This window comes from Urocitellus parryii, chromosome 7 (genome assembly GCF_045843805.1).
Source record: "Urocitellus parryii isolate mUroPar1 chromosome 7, mUroPar1.hap1, whole genome shotgun sequence".
Taxonomy (NCBI): Eukaryota; Metazoa; Chordata; class Mammalia; order Rodentia; family Sciuridae; genus Urocitellus; species Urocitellus parryii.
Genome location: NC_135537.1, coordinates 153,355,273 through 153,380,909, shown reverse-complemented (window position 1 = coordinate 153,380,909; position 25,637 = coordinate 153,355,273). Strand labels below are relative to the sequence as shown.

Sequence of the window (25,637 nt, the reverse complement as noted above, 5' to 3'; positions counted from 1 at the left end):
TTTATTATTTTTTAGTGCTGAGTAATATTCCATTGTGTATAAATGCCACATTTTTAATCCATTCATCTATTGAAGGGCATCTAGGTTGGTTCCACATTCTAGCTATTGTGAATTGTGCTGCTATAAACATTGATGTGGCTGTGTCCCTGTAGTATGCTCTTCTTAGGTCTTTTGGGTATAGTCCGAGAAGGGGAATAGCTGGGTCAAAGGGTAGTTCCATTCCCAGCTTTCCAAGGAATCTCCATACTGCTTTCTAAATTGGCTGCACCAATTTGCAGTCCCACCAACAATGTATGAGTGTACCTTTTTTTCCCGCATCCTCGCCAGCACTTATTGTTATTTGACTTCATAATGGCTGCCATTCTTATTGGAGTGAGATGGTATCTTAGAGTAGTTTTAATTTGCATTTCTCTGATTGCTAGAGGTATCCTTTTAAATGATATTTCATCCCATTATTTTTAAATAATTTTATTCTTCCATATTTAAATAGTCAAATGCATTTGACACTGTAATGCTAAATTCTTTGTTATTTGGTAAGGAATTTGCAAAAACCAAAGAATGGCTTTGTGCTGGTTTATGTTCTTCAACATTGTAGGATAAATATTTGGCCTAATAGATCTTTTCTCAATTTGTCTCATCTGATTCTAGAAAAATCCCAACCCAGTAAGAGCTAACAAAAGAATTGAGATTTTTTGTTTAATGATCTTAACAGATGATCTTTCATTTTAAAACAGAATAATTCAGAGTGATAAAAGGGGTAAAATCAAAAATAAATAAGTCAATTTTGGACATGGTTTGATTTAAAATGTGATGAGATCCTAAAAAGTAAGAATAAAGTTGTAAAACATATTAAAAACAACATACAATAAATAATAAATGAAACCCCAGGAATCAGCAGCATTATGAAAGAAAAGCACTTGTCACCTGGCCCATTCTATTCCTTTGAAACAGAAGAGACTGGGACTCCGAAAGACAAAGGGGCTTTCTAAAGCTCACAAAATGAACTGGCAGAGCCAGGACAAAAGCCCAAGACTTCTGACTATTAGTTCACATTATTTTCTCTATATCATACTATTTACCAAGTAAAAATTACTGGAACCCACAAGAGAATTCTGAAGCCTACCCTGGGAACTTTAAGCGTTAATGCCCCTTGCCTATGATTTGAGCCATTTGTAGAATGGGGATGAGATTTCTTGAGTTTTCAGAAGATGAGAATTCTCAGCAAGAAAAAGTTGGTTTCACTCTGATCTCCAGGGGATTAGGGTAACATACTAAAGTGAAGGGCATCTTAAGCCCTTGCTACTTCTACTAGCTTTAGAGGGTCACACCTCAGCCCTCGGATTCCTGCATTTCTAACTGGATGGACCCTGGGAACAAACCCACCAGGACAGACTCTCCAGGCAGTTGGCCAACTCCCAATCAGTGGTCCTGATCATGATGTTAAGAATCTAAGAATCTGATTTGTCTCTTCATGTGGATAAACCAGCTTTAATCAAAACAACTTTATGTGGTAATGACTAGATGGATCTAAACACCTTAGCACACAATTTTTTAATAACCTAGTACCATGGCTCCTTTCCATTTTATCTGCTATCACTTATCCTCCTGCACTTCTTGGACAAAACTTCAGAGCAGTTCACCTTACCTTGGTGAGCTATCATCTAATCTCATGTCTTTGGGCCATTGACTATCCTGCTTCTTCTGCAGAGTATTTCTTTTCCACCTCTCACCCAACAATTAGATTGAATCAATAAATGTCTGCATGGATAAATGGATGGATGAAAAATGAATGAGGAAATGAATAAATATAATTTGAGGAGCACTAGAAAAACCTGCTTCTCTTAAAGTAATTCCAGTTTCCATTCAAAAAAGTAAAATTAAACCTCAATTATTTAAGTTGCCTCAACTTCCTGGCAGTTGATACCAGTCTTGTGAAAATCACCTAAAAGGTACACAGCAATGAGTTGAAATAATGTTTATGATTCTGAAGTTACAGTGGTGAGTTTAGAAGAATATTTCCTTTGTTTTTTAATATTAGGGAAACTCAAGATCATCCATATCCTATCCCTCTCATTCACTTATGTTCTAATACATTTTTTTAGTACAAAAGAATAGAATATCTGGGGTGAAGGTAATTGTGCACAATCCTGAATATATCAATAGGACTTCACCATTTACAGTAACCCATGATCCATTTTGTGTGTAGCAGGAGAAAAGGCTTGCAAACTCTGTAGTTGAAATTAATACTATGTTGCTTCTTCTGACTCCCTCTTTTTAAATAAACTTGGAAAACAAATGATTAATTAATTAAAATATATAAATGAAAATAAATAACTTCAAGCATGTCCTTATGTTATTATTATGGCTCAGAATTTGACACAAAGTAATTTATCATTAGATGCATAGTTAACTTAATTAGGAGTTTAACTTTCTCCTGTGATGGCTGGATTCAGATTTTTGATAACAAGAGAAGTCAGCAAGATAATTTTGGAAGCTTGGCACAATGGTACAAAATTCTAGGCTTAGACAGAAGATAGGGCTCTCATAATGAGGAACATGTAGGCATTGAGCAAAGCTCAGTTAGATTCTGGGTGAAGTAATACTCGTTCTGGGTACAAGGAAAAAAGAGAAACAGACCCAGGAAAAGAAAGTCAGGAAACCCTGATGACACATATTAACTATTTCATAATTGTTGTCCTTTCATTTATCTCAGACCCATTCAGTGAAGAAGGCACAATCCCAAGAAAATGGCAGTTAGCATCTTGGCTGATCCTAAACTATCCATTCAACTATCAATGTATTAATCTATTGATGGGGTCAGGGCCTTCATGATCCAATCACTTCCCTAAAGCCCAGCCTACAGACATTGCTGCACTGGGGACAGAATTTTTAACGTGAGTTTTGGGGACCATTTCAGATCCAAATCATAACATCCTGTATATTGTACCTACAATTTCAAGCCTTTTACAGACTCCCTGAAACCAAACTTTAAATTTTGTTCAAGTCCATGAACTCCAGGTTAAGAGTCCCTGTGTTCAGTTAACACTAGCAGACTCTCAAACTTTGTTAAGGATTTTTCATATTATCATGTCACTTAATAACTCAGTTAAACAACTACCATCTTACTTCATTAACTCATGAGGAATCATAACATCACCCCAATTCATCAGAATGTATTCTTTCTTTTTATGTACATGAGAAATATCTGGAAGGCAACTCAAAAACTGATGTGTAAATGCCATGACAAGTTAGATAAGGGGGAGTACAACCTTCTCCTAGCGTTTGTATTTTTCCCACATGTGATGTCATTTGTTGGGCTTTTTTTAAAAAAAAACTACTTTCAAACCTGCATTTTTAACCCTCTCAATGGATAAAATAAGTAAACTTAAAAATATCAAATATTCCCAATATCTTCCAAAAAATGAAACCTTCTATTATACAAATTCATATATAATATTAAAAACATTTATTTCCTAATCCTAGCCAAGGAACTAATAAATAAATTATATATTTTCAAAATAAATTTCTTTGCAACATCATTATAGCACACCTTGACAACACATGGTACTTCTTTCTGTAACAATTATATGTTTCTTGGGGTCTTCTTGCCCTTTAACTTGCAAATTAGTTTTCAGTAGGCTTATAGGATCATATAGATTATATACTAGATTTTTGATACACCAAATACTAAAATAAATATACTTTTACTTCTTCATTTTCCAGTGCCAGGAAACATTTACCCAAACCTCCTTCTCCGCACACACTCACATTTTCAACTATTTCTTCCTTGTTTATGTTAACAATTTTTTTAAAAAAACTAAGTGTAATTATTCAATGTTTATTAATGAGTTTTGAAAATTAAAACCCTGAAATAAGAGATGCTCATTATTTTTTAATCTTAACATTTAAATATAAAATGGCAAGGATTTTTGTAAAGAAATAAGGATAGTAAAAATCTTGTAAAACTGCCATTCAGAAAGACTGAAATATACTATTAAGTGGTGACCCTTAAGTTTCCTAAATTTTGATTTCATCCTTGACCCAACACCAATAGGCTTTTAAATTTCTATTTTAAAATGAAGAGTCTGTTCCCTAAAGGGCATGGCCAGAGCAACATAACCTTTTTTAGCCTCTGCCTGGAATCTAGCTGTTGCTTTCACTTACTGCTAGAGCTCAATGGCAGGGGTTGCAAAGGTGAACTTCAAGTAGAGTCCTCCACCAGTTTCCCAAAATGGAGACAAACATGTGCTGGGTCTGCAATTGCAGTTGTCCAGGTCTCCAGAGGCCTGGCCCTACCCCAGGAGGGTGAAAGCAACAGTTGGACATGCTGCAGAGCTCTCTGGGGATTACCAAGAGCACAACAGCAGTGGATGATATGGTCCAAGCTTCTGTCAACACCATCCAGCAATTACTAAGAGGAGATTGATTCATCTTGGTGATCAAGTTGAAGTAAAAGTGAAAAAAAATAGAAGAAACATATTTAGAAAGCTCACTGTTCTCAAGTATGCCATATCTTCATGGGAAATCTAGGTTATCTCTGCAAAGTGTCAGTGGTAAATGAGCTGGGCAGACCACCCCAACCATTCTACACCAAAGGTTTCTTCAGAAAATAGAGACTTGAGGCCTTGTATCACAGAGGCATGGAGAGCAGCAGGAATTGAGGTCAGAAGTGGTACAGCTGAGTCATGACACCTAACCCCATCAGCTATTAGGGAAGCCACTGGACAGCCTGAGAATCAGCTTCCTGATTTAAAATACAGGAGTAAGAAAGACAGAGCTTATGAGATATAATTGTATTCAGTGTTTCTCTTTACACCAATGCCAGTCATCAGATTAATATGAATTGATCAAGTCACTCCCCTGCTCATAACCTTTCTCCAGCTCCCCTCAAGATAAACACCAGTCCTTAGTACTGCATGCAAGGAACTTCTCACATCAGCCCATCCCTCAGTCCCCAACATCTTGCTTTCCTCTCTTGTAAAACATCCTTCTTTTACCTAATCATGCCCAACTCTTTCAACTCGCTTTCAAATCTCCAGGGAGCTGCCTGGAATGCCCTTTTCCATACGGTAAAATCCTACTCAGTGTTCAAAACTCAGACCATAAGTTATCTTCTCTTATCCCATTGTCCATCCCCAGCATTGCTCACATGCCTGATATAGGCAGAATCTCATTTTATTGTAATTATCTCTATCTTTATCCATCTGTCTGTGCACTATGAGTCCTTCTAGGGCAAAGATAATGTCTTATTGGTGTTTTACAACCTCATCCCCTTGCACTGTGCCCTCAATCTTAAAGATGCTTAGGAAAAGCATTGACTTCATATGTGGAAATATGAGTATACAAAGGGGTTTTTAAACTGTTAGAGTTCCTCAGTATCCATGGAGAATTTGTTCTAGGATCCCCTTGGCTACCAAAATCTGTGAATACTCAAGTACCTAATATAAGATAGTGTAGTATTTGCATACAACCTATGCATAGCCTTTGGTATATTTTAAATTATCTCCAGGTTACTTATAATACCTAATACAATATAAATTCTATGTAGGAATTTAGGGAATAATGACAAGAAAAAGTATTTCCATATTCAGTACAGGTGCTTTTTTAAAAAAAATACATTTTTGATTCTCAGTTGTTTGAATCCACTGGTGCAGAACCCACAGATAATTACTGTTACTGAAGGTAGAGAACCTGAGCATAAGAAGAACTCAGTCCCAGAACTTTGCACTTGAAGGAACTGGAATTGCAACCCTTCTAAATCTGGATACTACGAATTTCCCCAGGGCCCTTCCAGGAAGTAGGTAGGTACACCAAAGGGTGAACCCCTTGAGGGTTGTAAGGCATAAAGCTCTTCCCATCATTGTAGGACTGAGCTTGTCCATAGAACTAACTTCCCTCAGACTTTCCCCAAATCAAAATTTAAAACCTCCATGGTTTCTTTATAGTGACAGTTTTCTTATCTTTGGATATGTGTAGGAGTTTCATGAAACTGTGTGGGTTACAGGTACCAGATGTGGAACCCTGACCCTCCCATTTATTCCCAGTAGACATGAACAATGCACTCAGTCTGGTGAGGCCTGTGACCTATTGACAAAATGCATTGACAAAAATGCATAATAGGATTGTTGTGAAAACCAAAGAGAAAAATGTGGAAGAAGATATTACAGACCAAAAAATTTGCACAATTGTAAGACACTACTCCAGTAATAAAGAAAAGTAGATGGTTATCAGCCCCAGTCTCACCTTTCTCACTTTTATGTCTCCCCTGTATCTCTCTTTCTCTTTCTCTCTCTCTCTCTCTCTCTCTCTCTCTCTCTCTCTCTCTCTCTGATTTCCAGCAAGAAGCCATGGAACGAATATACATCTGACTGGGCTTGGGTCTGCCTTTGCCTAAAGACTTTTTTTTTTCCCATCCTTAATAAGGCTGATCTAGTTTCTTCTCTGCAAAGGGAAAACTTTTGTGGGGGAAATAATAGTTTCAGCAGCCCCAGTGGTAACAGAGCATTTCTTTGATCTCCTGCCACTGAGTGTTGTTTTCAAAGTTATTTAAGAATGAAAGCATGCCCCCCAAATTCTACTGTCAAAGGGGATTCAGCTCACCTCAAATCCAACCAACTTTGAGGTTTTGAATGTGTAAAATTGAGATGGCGACAGCTACATAAATATTAAATGAGCAACGAGATGTCAATGTTTTTATTACTGTTTGCAATTGAACTTTGAGTAAAGCTGAGCCAGTTACATACACCTGGAGAGAGATCATGGTTTTTGATATGACCACAATATATTTAATTTGGACATTTTAAAGTATACATGCTGCTAATAGCTCTTGGGTGTTTTTTTTTTAAGTAAGTTGTTGAACTTCAGTATTCACTATGCCTATGAGAGCTTGTGATGCCAAATATTTAAAAAGTTGGCTCACAAATGCCTAAGGATTAGGAAAAACCAAATTGGATGTTCAAGAAAGTCAGACAGTTCACTCCTCACAAAGGTGGAGCTGATGCTGACCCAAGTTCTCTTCACACCTCGCTGGGATAAAAGCACCAATTTCTTTCTGGTCTCCCCACCTGTGTAGCTTTTCCTCTCTCCAATTTTTCTCCCATAAGCTATAGAAGTGATCCTCTTAAAATCCATATCTACTCATATAATATCCAGATTTTACAATTACTTTAAGATACCTTCAAATAATGTGGCCCATCTTAGCAAGACTCCAGGCTGCTGTCCCATCTCATCCCAGGTTAAATTCACATTCCCATTTCACCCCTCTTCTTCTGTGTCCCATGCTTTGCCTTGCAGTTTCCAGAGCCCTCTCCCCCATTTGTCAGTATAGACTGAGGTCACCCAAATATCTGGCATCACAAGCTCTCATAGGCATAGTGAATACTGAAGTTCAACAACTTATTCTTGAAAAAAAAAAAAAACAAGAGCTATTAGCAGCACTGAATATCTTTGCACACACAGCAACCTTCTGCCACTCTCTTCCCATGGCTGACCTGCACATCCTTCAGGGTTCTGCTAGAAGCCAGTGTGTTCAACGGGATCCTTAACCACCATCCCCAGATTGGCCCCATCCTGAGCCTGTTCCTTTCATAACACTTATCATGTTATATTTTAATCCTGCATTGACTTTTCTCTCTCTTCTACTGGGTTGCAATTTTCATGAGTGTAAAAATCAGGCTTTAATCATATTTACACCCCCAGAACTTTTCAGTATCTGGTCCCTAGTAGAGTGTCAGTCAAAATCTGACAAATCAATCAGCCATTCAGCACTAGATTTAAAGTTGGATTTGATTTCATAAACCAAATGTGCCAGCAATTAGCTTGGCATTGGGTATTGGACAAATAGATAGAAAATTCAATGAAACCAATTGTCTTTATTTATTCAAAACCTATTATATGTATTTCCTTCCAATAAGTTCACATAATTCTCTTTCCCACTATCTATGGGTCAAGTCTTTTACTCCCCCAAGATGCAGTTATTACCAAGGACTTTCTTGCCTCACCTTGCTTATGGTAGAGTAAATAAAAGACTTTAAAACCTTTCCTCCATCCTCTTCTCAGTGGTAACCTCCTTTGAATGTTTGCAAAATAGCAGTGCTATTCTTCTTTATCAGTTTTGAGTGTGACAAAGTCTCTTTTATTAATTGAATTATTATATGCATTCATTTAAAACATCTTAATCAAGCAACTACCATGTGCCAGTTGTTGTCATGGCCCAAGATAAAAGCCATGCAAAGGTCAATCTGCCAGTTAAACAGATGAGCTTGAAAATACTCAACATTATACAGTAGAGGTCCAAACTACTGGTTCAAATACTTTTAGTGAATGTTGAAAATTTATAGATATCATAGATAAGCAGAAATGCACAAACAAAAGTCAACAAACATAATAGCTATAACTGTAACACTAGCCCAAGAAAGTAATTAGTGCCTTCAGATAGCCCTTGCTAGGATATACATTGTATATTGTGATGTTCAACTCCTCAAAAAAAAAAAAAATCAAACAAAAAACACATGATGCTTACAACCTGAAGGTTTTCTTTGATCCCCTAAAGCCTATTTGGAATCCCCAAGAAAAGGAGCCCCTTTGTGAATCTACTTAGATTTGTGCCTTGATGTCAGCCAGTCCGACTATCCACAAGTAGCATAGGCTGAGCCTCAGAGGAGAAAACAAGGCCCTCATCTCCCTAGGAAGCTGTGAAAGGCATCTTCCTGACTTGATGGGAAAACCTAAAGATTGAATTTTTCAGGATAAATAAGGCACCTTGTTGAGTAATTTACAGTAGAATGTGAAAACAAATACAGGAGAAAAGAGCCAGGAACAGCACATTCCCCTTAATGAGACAGAGAGAAGAGGACAGTGACTGGCTGCTCCCAAGGTGGTCTGGCTCCCTCCCTCCCTTCCTTTCTTCCTACTTATTTATACTCTCCTTCAAATTCCTCTAGGTCTGGGTAACATCTCCCATATTGGAGTTGGCTTGTTCTTTGTTCCCCCATTCAATCACCTACCCCAGCTTACTTGTCTCTAGAGGAAAGAGAAACAGGTAGAAAAGAAGATTTGGGCCTTAATCAGAGCTGGGAGTGCTCAAAGCAGGCTACCGAAGGGCAGAGGAGGAGGGAGACTTGGCATCAGGAAGGTTACATAACATGAACCAGGCTCCAGTTATGGGCTAGCAATTTCTAACAGTTTTCTGTGACTGTTTACAAGGCTGCTTTTTTTTTTAATTAGTACTTATCTTGGCCACCATCATCACATGAAGCTGTCATGAAAATATAGAACATCATCATGAGACTCACAACCTCCCACATTAGTACATTTCCCTGTTCTACTCAGTGGTCGCTACCCCTCACCCTCCCTCCCTGTTGAAACCATAACAGGGAAATCACAGTATTGGAGACAGCCTGGCCCTTAGGGGGAGGGGATAGAGACGCCAACTAGCATAGCAGCCCTGCCTTAGGTTCACAGAGCAGAAGTCTGGTATTACAAATACTTTTTGTAAGCTGTTCATAGCTGGATCTTTCTCTGGCCCAAAGACCTCAAAAAAAGCCGTTGATCCTTTAATCACTTTCTCTTCATGTGGAGTTGTAAGTATGATAACACAGAGAGGGGTTCAAATCCAGATTCTATGTTGAGGGGTTCTGTGAACTAAAGCTAGTTATTTAAAAGTTTTGAGTCTCATCATCTTCATCTATAAAATGAGAAAAATACTACCTACCATAAAGAATCAAGTGAAATACTTACAAGTAAAGCACAATGCCCAATCAATATCATAGATGTCTCCCAGCATCCTCCAAAGATAACTGATAGTTTTTTGTGAACCCTTATATATTTTAACTCATGATTTTCTTTTTACCTTTTTTATTCTGACATTACACACATGCTGTATTTTAAAGGGTAATCTATAACCTTTTAAAAAATAATTGGAGCAATTTTATTAAGAATAACTGCCAGCCCCACCCTTTGTTCATGGGTTTTTCCATTATCACAAAACACCTGGCCTCACTCTGCATCTAGAAATATCCTTCACTGGGACACTTATGTTCCCACAGCCACTGTTCTGAGGACTGTGCTGGAATTCATGGCCTCTCTTTAAAATGTGCTCCCAAACAATGGAGTACAGATTAGGAAGAAAAGATGCTATACACCTTTTTGTTTTAGGGGTTCAGCTGGTAACAAGAAGATGGGGAAGTAACTGGCACTTTTTCATTCAACAGCTATTTTTTGGAACTGTAAGTAGCACTATGTTGAATACCGTGATAAATACAAGAGTGAGACAGACACAGTGTCTGCCCTGAAGAACTTACATGAAATGCTCATTTCGCACAAAATTTCTGAATGCCTTCAATGTGCAGCTCCTCTTCTAGGCTCTAGGGATACAGCAGGGGTGAAAATCCCATCGAAGACACATTTTCTTAGGTAAACAAACTAACAAATAAGACAATAATGAGAAATGCTAAAAATAAAATAGGATGCTAGAGTAAGAGGCAGGAAGGAGCTTTGTAGAAATAGTGTGGTAAATGTGAGAAACAGAAACTTCAGAGGAAGCAAAAGAGATAGAATGCAAAGAGAAGAAGGCCACATGTGGTGACATACACCTATTATTCCAGGCTTAGGAAGCTGAGGCAGGAACAGCACAAGTTCAAGGCCAGCCTTAGCAAGATCCTGTCTCAAAATTTTAAAAAGGGATGTTAAACATTTTTTCATATATTTTTTGACCATTCATATTTATTCTGTGAAGTGCCTGTTCATGGATTGGGATTGGGTGGTGGTGGTTGTTGTTGTTGTTGTTACTAGTGTGAAGTTTTTTGATTTCTTTATATATCTGGAGATTAATGTTCTATCTGAGGTTCAGGTGGCAAAAATTTTCTCCCATTCTCGATGTTCTTTCTTCTTGTTCTTGATTGTTTCCTTTGCTGTGAAGAAGCTTTTTAGTTTCACACCATCCCATTTACTGATTCTTGATTTTACTTCTTGCACTTTAGGAGTCTCGTTAAGGAAGTCAGTTCCTGTGCCAACATGATCTGGTGCTGGGCTTACATTTTCTTCTAGTAGGCACAGGGTCTCTGTTCTAAAATCTAGGTCCTTGTTCCACTTGAGTTGAGTTTTGTGCAGGGTGAGAGAAAGGGGTTAAATTTCATTCTGCTTATGGATATCCTGTTTTCTCAGCACCATTGTTTTTTTTTTTTTTTTGAAGAGGCTAACTTTTCTCCATTGTATGTTTATAGTGTCTTTGTATGTATGAGATAACTGTATTTATATGGCCTTCCATTCTGTTCCATTGAACTTCATGTCTCTTTTGGTGCCAATACCATGCCTTTTATTGTTACTATAGCTCTGTAGTATAATTTAAGATCTGGTATTTTGATGCCTCCTGCTTCATTTTTCTCGATTAGGATTGCTTTTTCTATTCTGGACCTCTTATTTTTTTCAAATGAGTTTTATGATGGCTTTTTATATTTCTATGAAGAATGTCATTGGAATTTTAATTGCAAGTGCATTAAATCTATACAGTGCTTTTAGATTAGAGAAATGCAAATTAAAACTACTGAGGGCTGGAGTTATAGCTCAGTTGGTAAAGTGCTTGCCTTGCATGCACAATCCCCAGCACCACACAAACACACACACACACACAAAAAAAAAAACAACCTTGCTAATCAGTAATCTAACATCATCATTTGTGACAACATGAATGAATTTAGAGGCTATTTTGCTAAGTGAAATAAATCAGGTACAGAAATAAAAATATCACATGACTCTCTTATACATGAAACCTAAAAACCAAGTAAGCAGCATAGAAAAGGGGAATCAAATGGTGGCTACCAGAGGCAGCAGGGAGAGGTGGGAGAATGGGAGGTATAGGTCAAAGGATACAAAGCTGCTGTTATGTAGGGTGAATAAGACCAGAGGTCAAATGCATAGCATGAGGACTGTATTTAACATTATGGTATAATATACTGCAAATTTAGTAAGATAGTAGATTTTAGGTGTTCTTTACACACACAAGAAGGATAGCTATTTGAGATGATGGATGTGTCAATTGGCTTGACTGTAGTAATCATTTTCCTGGTATATTAAAATGTTATGTGTATACCTTAAATATATACAATAAAAATTTTAAATAAAATAAAATTTCATGGCAATGATAAAAAATCAGCTTGATAAGTATTTATTGGCCTATTATAAGCTGTGGCATGTGCTAATTGCTGGGGATAGATGTGTTCACTGTCCTTACAAAGTCACTGTCTTATAGAATTAGAGATAATTGCACAAGTTTCTAATTTCTGTACTTTGGAAATTAGAGACTTGTGCAATTATCTCTAATTCTATTATATCTAGATAGAATTAGAATTATCTCTAATTCTAATACAAAGGCACAATCTTTGGTGCTTTAAGAGAGATAACGGGACCTAATGTTTTGGAGGTCAGAAGAAGACATCTGTGTGGAAATGACATTTACATTGACTGCTGAGGGGAAAAGTAGAAATAATTAATGAAAGTGAGTAGGGAGGAGAAAGAGTATTTCCAGTAAGATGAACAGCACACATGAATTTCCCAAGAGAGGAAAGTGCCCAACATGTCTGAGGATCTAAAAACCAGAGAAAGAAAACAATTAAGTGTGATGAAATTGAAGCTCAAGGATGGAGAAGCATCCTAGCCTTCATCCCAGTCTCAGTAAGAAGTGATAGTGGAATCGGATTCAAGCTCACCTCACCTTCAATTCCCAGTTTTGGCACTTGGGTTAATGGGTAGAAATACTGAATGAATGACTTAACCTGTCTTGTAGGAATTATAAGAATAGATGATGAAATTATTTATTGTGAGAAACAAATGGTGAAATTATCTGTAAAAGATACTGGTAGATTTTCACAAAGTATTGGTTTTCCATCCCTGGGCACAGGTTAAACATAGAAAATCTTATGAAAGGAAGATTAAGTTAAATGCCCAACAGAGTCCTCACCTTGTACCTCACAGGGAACAAAAAGGAATGAGGAAGATTGTCTCCCATCTACCAATGTCTACACACAAGTCAAACCCTGTCTACCTGAGCCCTGGGTTCCATACTTCTCCGGAAGAAACTGGAGCAGATGTCCAAGACATTATTGCATGGATCCACTGAGTTTGATTAGGATCTTTCAAATGGGTATAATAGGGGAATAAAAGAAAAGCCAGATAGAGTGCCTTCCTTTAGAAGGCTGCCTGGGATGTTTTTGCTTTTGCTCCTGTGGCTGATTGACTTTATTCCATGAGTGCCCAACAGATTTTGGAAGCTGTAAACTGGGCATATGTCTTGGACCTTGTGTGTATAAATCAAACTACTACTCACATGCTCCCCTTGCTCTGTATCCTTTGGAAGTGTAAACTAGCTTGCCAGAGCTCTCTCCCGTGGACAGCAAGAGTATCACCCTATTGAAGAAAAAAAAATACAGTAATCCCAGAAATCTATTCCAGGACAAGAGCTCTTGCCCCCGACACTGCTGCTTCTTCTCTGGGGAGCAAGGGGTAGGGCAGCATCCTAGCCTGCAGCTCTGTAATTGTCACTAGGTTTTGAGTCCCTCTTATTGCTCAGCTGTATCCATTATAGTCAGAAGAAGCTTATCCTTCTTTCATGAGCAAAAATTATCCCAAGAGTTTCTCAAAAAGAAAAAAAACTAAACAAGTGACAATCTAGCCAGACATCTTACAATTCAAGGTCATGGCAGTGTACCAAGGAAAAAGAAAACATGGAGGAGTCTATCTTAATTAGTGAACTATGTGCCTATTTTCAGTTCACAGTGTCCTCAAACTGCCTATTCACGAAGCCCAAATAATCATGAAATAAAATATTATAACAATGTATAATAATAAAGTATTGCTATACATAATAAAATAATTACAGGGAAGCCCAGATAGTCCTGTTTAGGTTCTTCCATGCCATCAGGAGAGCTATCTGGCATGCCCTGCCATGCATGCAGTCAACCTTCAGGTTCATCTCTCAGTTTCCACCTCTGCCCTCCTGATTGCTCAGTCAAGTTCACAGATGCTTGCAGGCTGCTTCCTAAACCAGTTTCTGGACTGGCCCTGTCTTAGGCAGGAAGAATTGGTAAAGGGAGCCTGGGCCCCTTCCTGCTGAGTAGAGGCCTGAGCAGTGGACTGATTGGTAACCAGCCTTCCACCCTAGATAACACTCACTGTGTCACTCCTGACTCTTAAAAGAATTTAAGTACCTTGTTCTTGACTCTTGTGTTAGGAGCCACAGCAAAAATATTGATACAGGCACCTTTGGATTTTATGACTGCCAGCCAGCAATTCACATTCATATGGTAATTGGACTCATGCTGTCTAGCTGGGCCCATTTTCAGGACTCAGGTTACTCATGTCACTCTTGTAATGGGAGAGTTCCCATTGGTTGGGAAAGGATGGTAGGAGGGTGTTCCGGGGGAAGGGGAAACCCCCCGGCTCAGGTAGAACACACACGTGGCGGACCCACCTGTTAGGGGACACACACGGCCTCTCTCTAAATAAAACTTTGTCTCAGTTTGACTGGCTTGTGTTTTTGTGCCCAACCGGGTTGCAAGATTGCAAGCCCGCGTGCACTGACAGCTCAGCAGGGAATCGCTCAGCAGGGGTGCCGCAGGCAGTGCTCGGCAGCAGGAGCGGGACTCAGCCGGCCCGGGGCCGGGCAGTTTGCGGCATTTTGGTGGCCCGTACATTACAAAATGTTACTTAAATTATGCCTGAGAATCTACACCCTTCAGATACTATAACTTACAGGTCAGTATATATTCCCCTTCCAGAGTTTGCCTGAGCAATCACCTAGCATTTATCCAGTGATGAGACACTAAATGCTTAACCAGCTCTGGGGTGGGGGGAATATATTTATAAATACATAATCACACATGAATCTAAGTCCACTATAAATATACAAATGTTTTATTATTTGTAAATCAGTAAAATATAATCTTTGCTACAGAGTACTTATAACCTATTGATTCTCCTAATATGCTTTTATTGCTGAATTTATTGAATCTGTAGCCAACTTACAGCTACAATGAATGAACAAGTGTAATTTCCGTGTAAATGTTGTTGATATTTTTATTACTTGGAGGAAATAAAACAAAATGAAACAACAAAGACCTATGTTGGAACTTTACTCATTTATCAATGACATAGGCACTTTGTTGAATCAAATTATAGTTTTTGAATATTGGAAGAATATTTCCTCAATTTTTTGCACAATTTTTAACTTTAATATGTTATAATATTATACAAATTTTTAACTTTAATCTGTATTATTAATATTTTCTTCATCACTTTTTTAAGTCTAGACCAGTGGTTACCAATTTTCTCTTGTAAAGGGCCACATAAGCTATCTATCACATATTCTTTGTGTGTATTGTGTTTTGTTTTGATTTTACAATATTCTTTTAAAGATGCAAAACACAGAACCATCCTTAGCTTCTGAGCCATTAAAAAAACAGCTTTGGACCAGATTTGACTCATGGAACTGTCATTTGCTGATACTCAGCATAGACAGTTCATGAAATAATAAATCAAAAGTGGTTTATACTATTGGCTGGTTTCTGTGTTGTAAATATTCCCACATGGCCAATTTTAAGACCCCAGTTTAATGTCCCTGAACACAGAGACTGAGAAGGGAGTGTGGTAGTACACAGTATATGCTGTTTCCACCATGCAGATACCATGATGTCAATCACCTCAAAGGCATAAATAATAGTAAAGTGCAGTAAAATCAGGAACAATGAGTTTTAAGTTTCTGCTTTTATATAATTTATTTAACTTCATATTTATATAATTTAACTTTCTGTGATGGCTGAGTTGACAAAATTTCTGAAATTTTAATGACATGTGGCTCAACTGCAGCACCCTGATCCATGGATCCCATGTAAGGGTAGATCTGGGGCAAGTTCTGCCTTCCCCCACCTCCTGTTTGTGCTGCTTCTAAAAATTGCACTATCACAACACATAGTCTTAGAAGTGACATGATATGGGAATTTTGTACTCTGAACTTTGTGATCAGTCTGAGATCTTCCTGAATCTTAGTTCAATATTCTAAAAAAAATAATAATAACACTAAGGAAAGTTTGGGGTTTTTTTAATAAAAATCTAAGGTAAAGGAAAAAAAATGATTTCTATGTGACCTGTGGTTTGAGGATTATTTATGCTTTCAGTATTTCCACTAGTGCACGTTATTTAAACTTTCTCATCCCAAAGCTATAGAAATCAGGATTGGGATATACAGAAGTAGAGCTATTGCCTAGCATCCTCAAGGGCCCAGTGGGCTTGATCCCCAGCACTGAAAAGTCAAACAAAAACCCAAAACCACAGAAATCAGTGAAGGAAGTTCTACTTGCAGATACTCCTGATTAAGTTTCCAAAGAAGTACCTGAGAGGTGAAACTCCACGAATGTCACTGGAGAACTTAGGCTGCTGCAGCTGGGCTTCTGGGTGACTGGTATTCATTTAGCAAAAATTTCATGCCAGGCATGGAAATAGAGAACTATTCGTATAGAAAGAACAATAAAAATAATAACACCTTTCATTTAGAAATCCAAAGGGATCAAGAAAAAGAATAAATTTAGTAAGAGCCATGATATAATAATTATTGGGAAGGAAATTAAGAAGCAAAATGGTTCAGACTATGGAGCAGACCTTTTTTGTGGCCTTTTGTGACTTTTTTTCAAAAGCCTGAACTTTTAGACATCTCTGCTCCCTAACCGTATCTGTGTGCAGCTTTCACAGGACAAGCAAATCCCAGAGAGTGTATAATAGTCACAGATAGGATCAATTCATTTTTGTGGATGGCAAAATCTGACAATCAATAAGTAAATAATGCCTTCCAATTCCAACTTTGTTTTTAATCTTCCAGAAGTAGTAGGTGCAAGAAGGCTTTCCTAGTGTCAAAAGAAAAAAAAAAAAAAGCCTTTGGCCCTTCATTTAAATCATTGTTTTTCTAGGGAAATTTAATTTGGGAAAAAAAATGTTTTTCTAATTAACTGGATGGCTGTGTGCTATGCAAACAATAAAGATTCTTGTTTGAAAGTAACGCATGCCCCTGCTCCTAGGACTACCAAGGGAATTTAAAATAAAAAATGCAAGCAGCTCCAACCTCATATTTTGCCAGAGCTAAACAGAATTCCCAGCTCCAGAGTTTTCACGTCAGTTCCCAATTTAAAACCCACAAGTGTTGAGTGGGTTCATGCTGTATTGAGACACCTCTTCTCATCTCTAGAAATGACTGTATTTGATCTCTGTCTGGGTTTCTGGGCACATCATTCCCTCCCTCTCTTCCTCTTGTGCTATGGTTGGCCTGAAAGGTTAGAAACTGCACATTTAGATGGATCAGAAGAAGATTTCATAATACTGTAGTGCTGGGCTGGGCAGTCTAGCCAAATTCCATTCATTAGCTAAGGCGCCAGGGTGAGTGTGACGAGTAAGAATGCTGTTTTGGTTCCATCGAAGAGCTGATAGGAAATAGGAAATGCACTTTTTTTTTTTTTTTTGGTTTCTGAGAGGCAGTATGGACAAATAAAGAGTCTGGGATGCTGAAAGTGGATGCCAGGAATTAATCCCTATTTCAGCCCCTAACTGAGTAACTCAAGCAACTGCCATCCTCTTTTTAACTGTGTTTCTCTCTATTCTGACCCAGTTTTCTTACTCTTAATGTACCAATATCAAATTTCTGTCTATCTTAAACTTTGAGCATTCCAAGATCAAGAATCAAGCATTTAATTCATCTGATAATACAGAGCCACCTACCCTGCTGTAGGGTCTAAGATGGGAGCTTTGGATGTGGTCCCTGTGCTCAAAGAGCTTATAAACTACAGGGGAGACAGATCTCTTACAGTGAAGCAAGTGCAATGTAAGAAACATAAAAATTACTATGGGAAAATTGGCAAGTCAGGGAAACTACAGTTAGGGAGGAAACTTTAACCAGGCCCATGTAAATGCAAGGATAGAAGCTTTGGAAGAAGAAAGTAGAGGAAGAAGGAGAACAGCAATAAGCAATGGGTTTGAAGTCAAGTGCCTGAGGTCAAGTAGAGTGAGGGTGAGGCCTGGGGAAGAGGAAAGAATATTGCTTTTCTGATACTTGCCTCATAATATATGAACAAGATAAAACCACCCTGGGCTTTGAAGCATTTGAGACTTTAGAGAGAATCTACACAAATTAGATTTTGTAATTTTTTGTAATCAATTGAAGAGAAATCAATTTAACATTTACACAGTATTATTTCTTTATGCTCTTGCTTTTGCATAGTCTTTTCCCCTCAAAAAGCTGGCCCGAGGCTTAGAAACCCTACTTCTATTTTGCAAACCTGAATAGAAACAGTTTCTGTGATCTATACCTTAAAATTGTAAGTCTTAAATAGTTTAAAAGTTCACATACATGGCTCCAGCTCTTCAGGGATGTAAAAGTAAGTGATTTTCTCAGGGTTTTACATGAGGTTTTAAACTACCTACACACAACCTGCCAGAGAGAGCATGCAAAGTTGCCTTCTTAAAATTCCCTGTTGCTCTCAAAGGAAGTCCTACTTATTGTGTGTCCCTTCTTATTCTTTAAACTATCCCTTTAGTTTCCATGTGGCTTTGTGCTGAAAGGAGTCTATCACCCTAAGGAAGTACATAGAGGGAAGTCTGTTTGTTGTCCCAGAATACATTCTCCATTCCAGCAAGGAGAATTTCTTTCCTCCAGTCTGAATCTTCTTTCTCTAACTCCTTCTCCTTCAAAACTTAGATGTGTTACAAGATCTAATTAGACTTAACTGTTTAAAACCCCTTATTAATGCCAAAGCAGAAACACGCCTCCTTACAAAACTGCTTCAGTTTTTGTTTTTTTTTTTTTTTTCAAGAAGCCAGGCCCTCTTTTTCCAGCTGAAACATTCTTTGAAAAACATTTCAGTAAAACATGAAAAGGTTTTATTCAAAAATGAACTGAGGACTATTCAGAAAGTTTAAACATTGTATCTTTGAGCAACTTCCTATTAATGACTTGCTATCTAATCTGGCATTGCTCCCACTAACCCTCCCACTGCTCTTCCTTTGGGAAGTCATCCTTAATTCTTAGTCTGGACTTGAAACCCTTGACTTGAAACCCTGGGTCTGGAGCTCCACCATAGCAATCAGTTATGTACATCTCAATGGTAACCAAAGGACATTTTTGCTTCTAGAATTTTCCTGTATTCTTTGCCCTTTCTAGATGTCCTTGCACAATTGCTTCTCATTTTTGTTTTGTTTATATAAACTCCCTCAATCATCACTTTTCTTCTTTAGCTAGAATTAGATACAACATTATTCTCTGATGACAAACCCTCTCCAGTTTGATTTCAAAGTCTAGAAACAATGAAGCCTGGCTTTCCATGTGATTTCAGCTTCTCAAACTCCTGCTTCATTGAACTTTGCTTTGAATCTCATTACATGTAAATAGTTACTTATGACATTTTTTACCCAAGATGCTTTTTTCAAGAGCTAATAGCTCATAATCAGAATAAAACATTTTGAAAAATAGACACATGTATGATTTATCTAACATATATAATAAATATGTTTTAGAATATGTACTTTTCAGGAGATATAGGCCTCTTTTGAGAGTTACCATAAAATCGTAATCATTTGATTCTAACTACACTTTCTACCATACCTGAAAGCTTCAAAGTCAGGAAACTAGAAAAGAAAAATCACAAGAAAAAAAAATATATACATGTTAGAGAAAGTACTATTGTCTACTCTGAAGGCATATGTGTATACATATAAACATACAATCAAATGTATTAAAGAACTGGAGAGGAAAAAAATGAATGATACTTCTCCTGTTCAAGTTTCTCACAATCTAACAAGAGAAAAAGACACATCCCATAAAACATAATACAGGGTAGTAAATCTTATTTTTATATAAGTAAAGACTTTAGGACACAAATCAGGTATATTTAATTAAATACTACTGAGCAATTTAGAGTTAATTTTATTAGGTCTTAAAAGATTACTAGAACTTCACCAAATGAAAGTTGGAAGATGAGTAAAAATACACAAGGGCAGAAAAATACATGAAATAATCTAGTGATAGAAACTTCCAGAACAAAGACTTTCTTCTGGCAAATGGCAGATTAGAATAATAATATAAGACTAAAATCAGATATAAAGGTCCTTGCACGCCTTGCTAAGATTTTGTTTAATTCACAAAGCAACTATACACTATGAAAAGATGTTAGGCCAGTGTTAGATCTATATTTTTAAATTATAATTCATGATACATTCAGATGATTGATTATAGGTAAAGATTAAGAGACAAGCTGAAAAATCAATTAGAAAGCAAAGTTGAAGGGCTATGGATATAGTACAGTGGTTAAGTGTCAATCCCAGTAACCCCCCCCAAAAAATTTTTCTTTCAGAAAGCAAAGTTAATGCTTGCAATTATAAAGTCCTGTTCTAGGGTTAGTATCGTGGGACAGGAAGAGGAGAACTTATAGCACATATTTTAGAAGTAGAAACTACAGGGTATAGTTATCAACTGGTTGGGTAATTAAAATGGAACTGCCACTAGCTACCACTGAGAAAACCCTCTTTTTGCAAAGAGAAGTACTTAGAGAACACTCAAATGGAGTGTGAGATACTCAAGTGGAGATTTACAGAAGAAAGTTAGAGCTCAAGAGAGAGGCTAGACCTAGAATCACAGCTTTAAGTCTCATAGAGACAAAAAAAAAAAAAAGATAAGGTCAACACTAGGGACAAGTACATGGAATGGGGGGCGGGGTGACAAGGAACATCACATCAAAGGGAAAGGAGAAAAAGAAGGCCAGAAAGAGGAAGTCTGGAAAAGGCAGGAGAAGCAAAAGAGAGGGTGCAACAAAGACAAAGGGGAGAGAAGGTTGCAAAAACAACCAAGAGGCCAAAGGGCAGAATGTCTCAAAAAGTTGTTGCCAATTGCAGCACTAGGAATTTTAGAAGAGGAAATTCAGAAAACTGAAGAAAGCAAACTAGATTCTTAGGGGCAGAAGGAGGAGGAGCAGGGGATGCCGCTCCAAATCATAGGAATGAATGACCCAGGAGAAGAGCAGGAGTTGGGGGTGGCTTGGCTTGATTTTGAGGTATTAAAATGTCATCAAGAATATACCTTAAATCTCAAGGCCACTACTTTGTCATCATGAAGCATAGAAACATTGAAGCCTGGCTTTCCATGTGATTTCACTTCTCAAACTCCTGCTTCATTGACCTTTGCTTTAAATCTCATTACATGTAAACAGTTACTTATAACATTTTTTACCAAAGATGCACGATTTATCCTTCCTGACCATGGCCTTTCCAACCAATGGAGGATGCTGGGAAAGAACATGGTCTCACAGTAAAAGTGGGTATTAGAATTCAGATGATTTAACTACAAATGAACACCTACCTTGGGATGTCACCAGGGGAAAGCATTGAATAAAGGTAATCCACAAACCCCAGATCCTAGGGGCTGCAAAGAAGCCCATGAAAAAAGCTTGCAAGAAGATATCAGGAAGGAAGAGGAGAAAAGGAAAGGGAGACATATTAAGTATTGAAGGTGGAGGAAATGAAAAAAAGGCTTTTTTTATTTTGAATGTCACTGGACCCTTGGAAGAGCATTTTCAGTAGAGAAATGAAGCAGAAGCCAACCTTGGGAAGTAAATAGTGGTAATGTCCTGATGTACCCTTCAATTCTCATATACAATAAATGATTTATCTTCTATATACAATGAATTTTTATATATAATCTGCCTAAGTGTGTGTATATATATCCATGAACACACACATACACACATTATGTTTTATATAGCAATGGCCTTATGGCAATACTATGCAGTCATGAACCCCATCAGGATATTTTAGTCAAGGACAGACCCAATACATATCACCTGGTGACATCATGGCCAACTTAATTTGTGAAAGTACACTGAATGATATTTACATACACCAAAAAAAATGCCTTCCAGGAGAAGTGATGCACACCTATAATCCAAGCAAATGGAGAATCTGAGGCAAGAAGATCACAAATACAGGAGGCTGAGGCAGAAGGATTGCTTGAGTTCCTCTTCAACTTAATGAGGCTCTAAGCAACTTAGGAAACCATACCTCAAAATAAAAAATTAAAATAGCTGGGAAAGTAGCTTAGTAGTAAAGCATCCCTGGGTTTAATCCCCAATACAAGAAAAAAAAGAATTTGAGTAATGATACATTTCTCAGAACATATCCTGTTGTTCAGGGTCATATGACTATAAATTATATTTCATGTTAAGAACATCATAAAAACATACACATACCACAATAAAATATCTTTTGAGGTTCAAAAAACTCATAAGGTATATTAATGACTATAGAATTATTGCTTTGGGGCTCCTCTTTTAAAAAATACTGGTGATCTTGGAAACACCTAGCATCCCAAGGAGGATTGTTATTGTGCCAATATAAGGAGAAGAAGGTGAACAAAGTTTGTGAAAAGAATTATATGCTAGAGTTTCTATGGTGCTTCTTGATTTCTGACTAAACTTCATTCTCTTTCTCTCCTTTCTGTCCCCTAATCCCCCACAGTGGAATGGAGTATGTCTAAAGACTTTTCTCCCTTGGCTGGAGAAATCATCATGGATAACCTACAGACACTGAGATGCACAATCACAGGACTTAAGACGGTAAATGTCCTTGTGGTAGGCTTACCATTCCCTGTCACTGACATTTGTGCTGGGATGTTGGTAGCAAATGCCTATTCTGGAAGCCACAGCCAACACCCAGTCCTCTGGCAACAACTGCCACTCATTAAGCATGATATGTCTGGTATCCATAATCTGAATTTCACAAAGGAGTGAGCAGACAGCATGAACCACTTTGTAAGTTGCCATGTTCTAAGGAGATCAGAAAAAGACTGGCCTCATGCAAGCCTTGAAAGCTGCTGCTTTCTGGATCACAGTCTAATCTTCGGGGGATCAAAGGCTCTGAGAGATCCAATTTTGACTCCCTGTCTGATGGTAAAAATAACAGCCCCATCTAGCCTCACCCCCACAGCCTTAGTTGAGATCAGTCATCAATTGGAGTCACACAATTTCCTGAAAGATATCCTTTTCCCTTGATTAAAAAGAAAGAAAGAAAAAAAAACTGTCTAAATTTGCTTTCACAAGAAAGAAACTATATATGGTGGAGCTATGTTTCTCAGTAACCTAAACCAATTTAAACTGTGAATGAAAAACTGGCACAAACCATGTTTATTTGTACAACCAGTATAAACTCAAATTATTTATGAAATTATGAACCATAAGAGCATGTGAAATACACACACCAAAAAAAACCCCAGCAAATTAGTTCAAACACAAACCCTGTATTTTCTCAAATAACTACAATATAAAATATTTTAAAAATTCTTTCTTTTAATAAAATTGTTTTAAAGTAAAAAAAAATCAAAACTTCCATATTTTTTTGTTCCATTCAAATAATATCTTAAGAATTTTGCATGGAGGCCATAGAGAGACAATTCTGTTGTTTTCTTAAAGGTTAAATTAAATTAAAATTATTATTGGAAAAATATAATCCTGAAACCCGTACTAAAAAGGTGCATTAGGTTGCATCTTTTTAAGCTTTAGCCATCTTATTCTAATAGGATTCTTGGTGTCACCACCAAGAATCCTGACTTTTAGTCTTAATCACTTGTCTATACCAGGGGCCAGAACTGTGAATTACTGGAGCAAACAAACCCCTGAGTGGGTGGCCCCCCTAGATGCTATCAGCAGAAGACTGATTCCAAACCCATGGCTCACATGGTGGAAGAGGGCCAGAAGGAACCCTAGGGAATTTCCATTGCTTAAAAGAAAAAGTGATATGGTGATAAAAATGGAAAACTCTCCATAGACGGTTTCTCTAATATCTGTACTAATTCCTACAGGGATTAAGTTTTTCCACTTGGCCATCCAATGAGAGCAATGCAGACACTGTCCTAATCATATAAAAGCCTAGAAGTAGATTTACACTTCTACATAATCCTTATAACCTTGAGGTGCATAGAAATCCATATTCAGTGTTAAAAAAATAACTTCATAGTATGGTAAGGCCAATATTATTAAATCCCTTGCAAAAAGCTCTACAAAGATATATGATTTTTTAAACTTCAAACAAGATTTTACAATTTTTGCAAGCAATATTTCATCAAACTCTGGCTTCTCAAATGCTTCTTTGATTCATTAGAAAAAAAAGGAAAACCTCAAAGCAAAGAAGAAAACATACAAAAAATTCTAATGAACTATCAGCAAACAAAAACAACTCCTTAATTCTTAATGCCATAAAAAATTAAAGAATATAAGCCATTATTTTAATAATAGTTTTAAAATGGAAATCAAATCAGAGTTAATTTTAAAAATGTCTGAACAGCCAAGTTAAGGATGCTTATTGCAGCATTATTTGTTATGGGGAAAAATGGAAACAATTCAAATGTCTACCAATAAGGCATGGTTAAATAAATGACAGTATCTTCTCACAGTGAAGCCACTGAAAGAATGAAGCAAGTTTTTAATGGACTATTCTGAAAAGATATTCATTACAGCTTGTTAATTTCTAAACTTTATCAACTAAAGGGGTGATGGCTGATGCCTCTGGGGAGTGAAAAATAAGAAGAAAGAGGAAAGAGTAGAGGTCACTGTTTTGGGTAAACCTTATAGGACTGTGTAATTTTTAAAGAGTAGTGTTTGGCCGGGTGTGGTGGTACACACCTGTAATCCCAGTGGCTCAGGAGTCTGAGGCACAAGGTTAACAAGTTCAAATCCAGCCTTAGCAACTTAGCAAGGCCCTAAGCAACTTAGACACTGTCTCAAAATTTTAAAAATTTTAAAAAGACCCGAGGATGTGGCTCAGTGCCTAAGAGAGGCTGGGTTCAATCTCTTGCACCAAATAAAATAAAAAATAAAAGTAAAAATTTAAAAATTGGTGTATAAATTTTGAGGCTTGCCATTTTGCCAGGTTGGTGGCACATGCCTAATATCCCAGAGACTCAGAAGGCTGACACAGGAGGATTACAAGTTCAAGGCCAGCCTCAACAACTTAGCAAGACCTTATCTCAAAATAAAAAAATAAAAAGGGCTGGGAGGGTTGGAGATATAGCTCAATTGGTCAAGTGCTTACCCCACACACACAAGGCCCTGGGTTCAGTCCCCAGCACCAGGAAAAACAGGGGTTGAGGCGGTGCTGGGGATGTGACTTACTTATTAAGCACCCTGGATTCAATCCCTAGTATCCCCAACACACAAATTAATTAATTAATTAATTAATTAAGGGGAGTGAGAATTAGGAAAAAAATAATTATAACATTTCAATTTTTAAAACCAAAAAATACATAGAAACAAGACACTTTAATATGGTTACTATAATTTATAAACATAATGTTCAAGAAAACTCAGAAAGCTATATATAGTATGGACAGAAGAGTTCAAAATGGATGAGCAAGCTAATGCAAAGATCTGCTTCTAGGGAAAAAAATGATTGACTGAAATGTCTAATGCATTATTCTATTTCAATTCTTTGCAGGGCCAACAATATTTTGTTCAGGTCTCGGCTTATAACATGAAAGGATGGGGACCAGCTCAGACCACGACACCGGCATGTGCCTCTCCTTCTAGTAGGTGCTGGCTACTCTCAGGCCTGGCAGCAGGCTCCAA

General features: G+C 37.4%; 1 protein-coding gene across 1 annotated transcript in view; it reads left to right on the top strand.

The window, feature by feature from the left end:
- The window catches only part of Ankfn1 (ankyrin repeat and fibronectin type III domain containing 1), a 137,706-nt gene that overhangs the window by 48,902 nt on the left and 63,167 nt on the right, over window positions 1–25,637 (top strand). Inside the window, exons 5-6 of the mRNA XM_026407796.2 lie at window positions 22,537–22,634; window positions 25,507–25,597. Of these exons, the coding sequence (XP_026263581.2) occupies window positions 22,537–22,634; window positions 25,507–25,597 (189 nt within the window). The remainder of the gene's footprint in view (window positions 1–22,536; window positions 22,635–25,506; window positions 25,598–25,637) is intronic.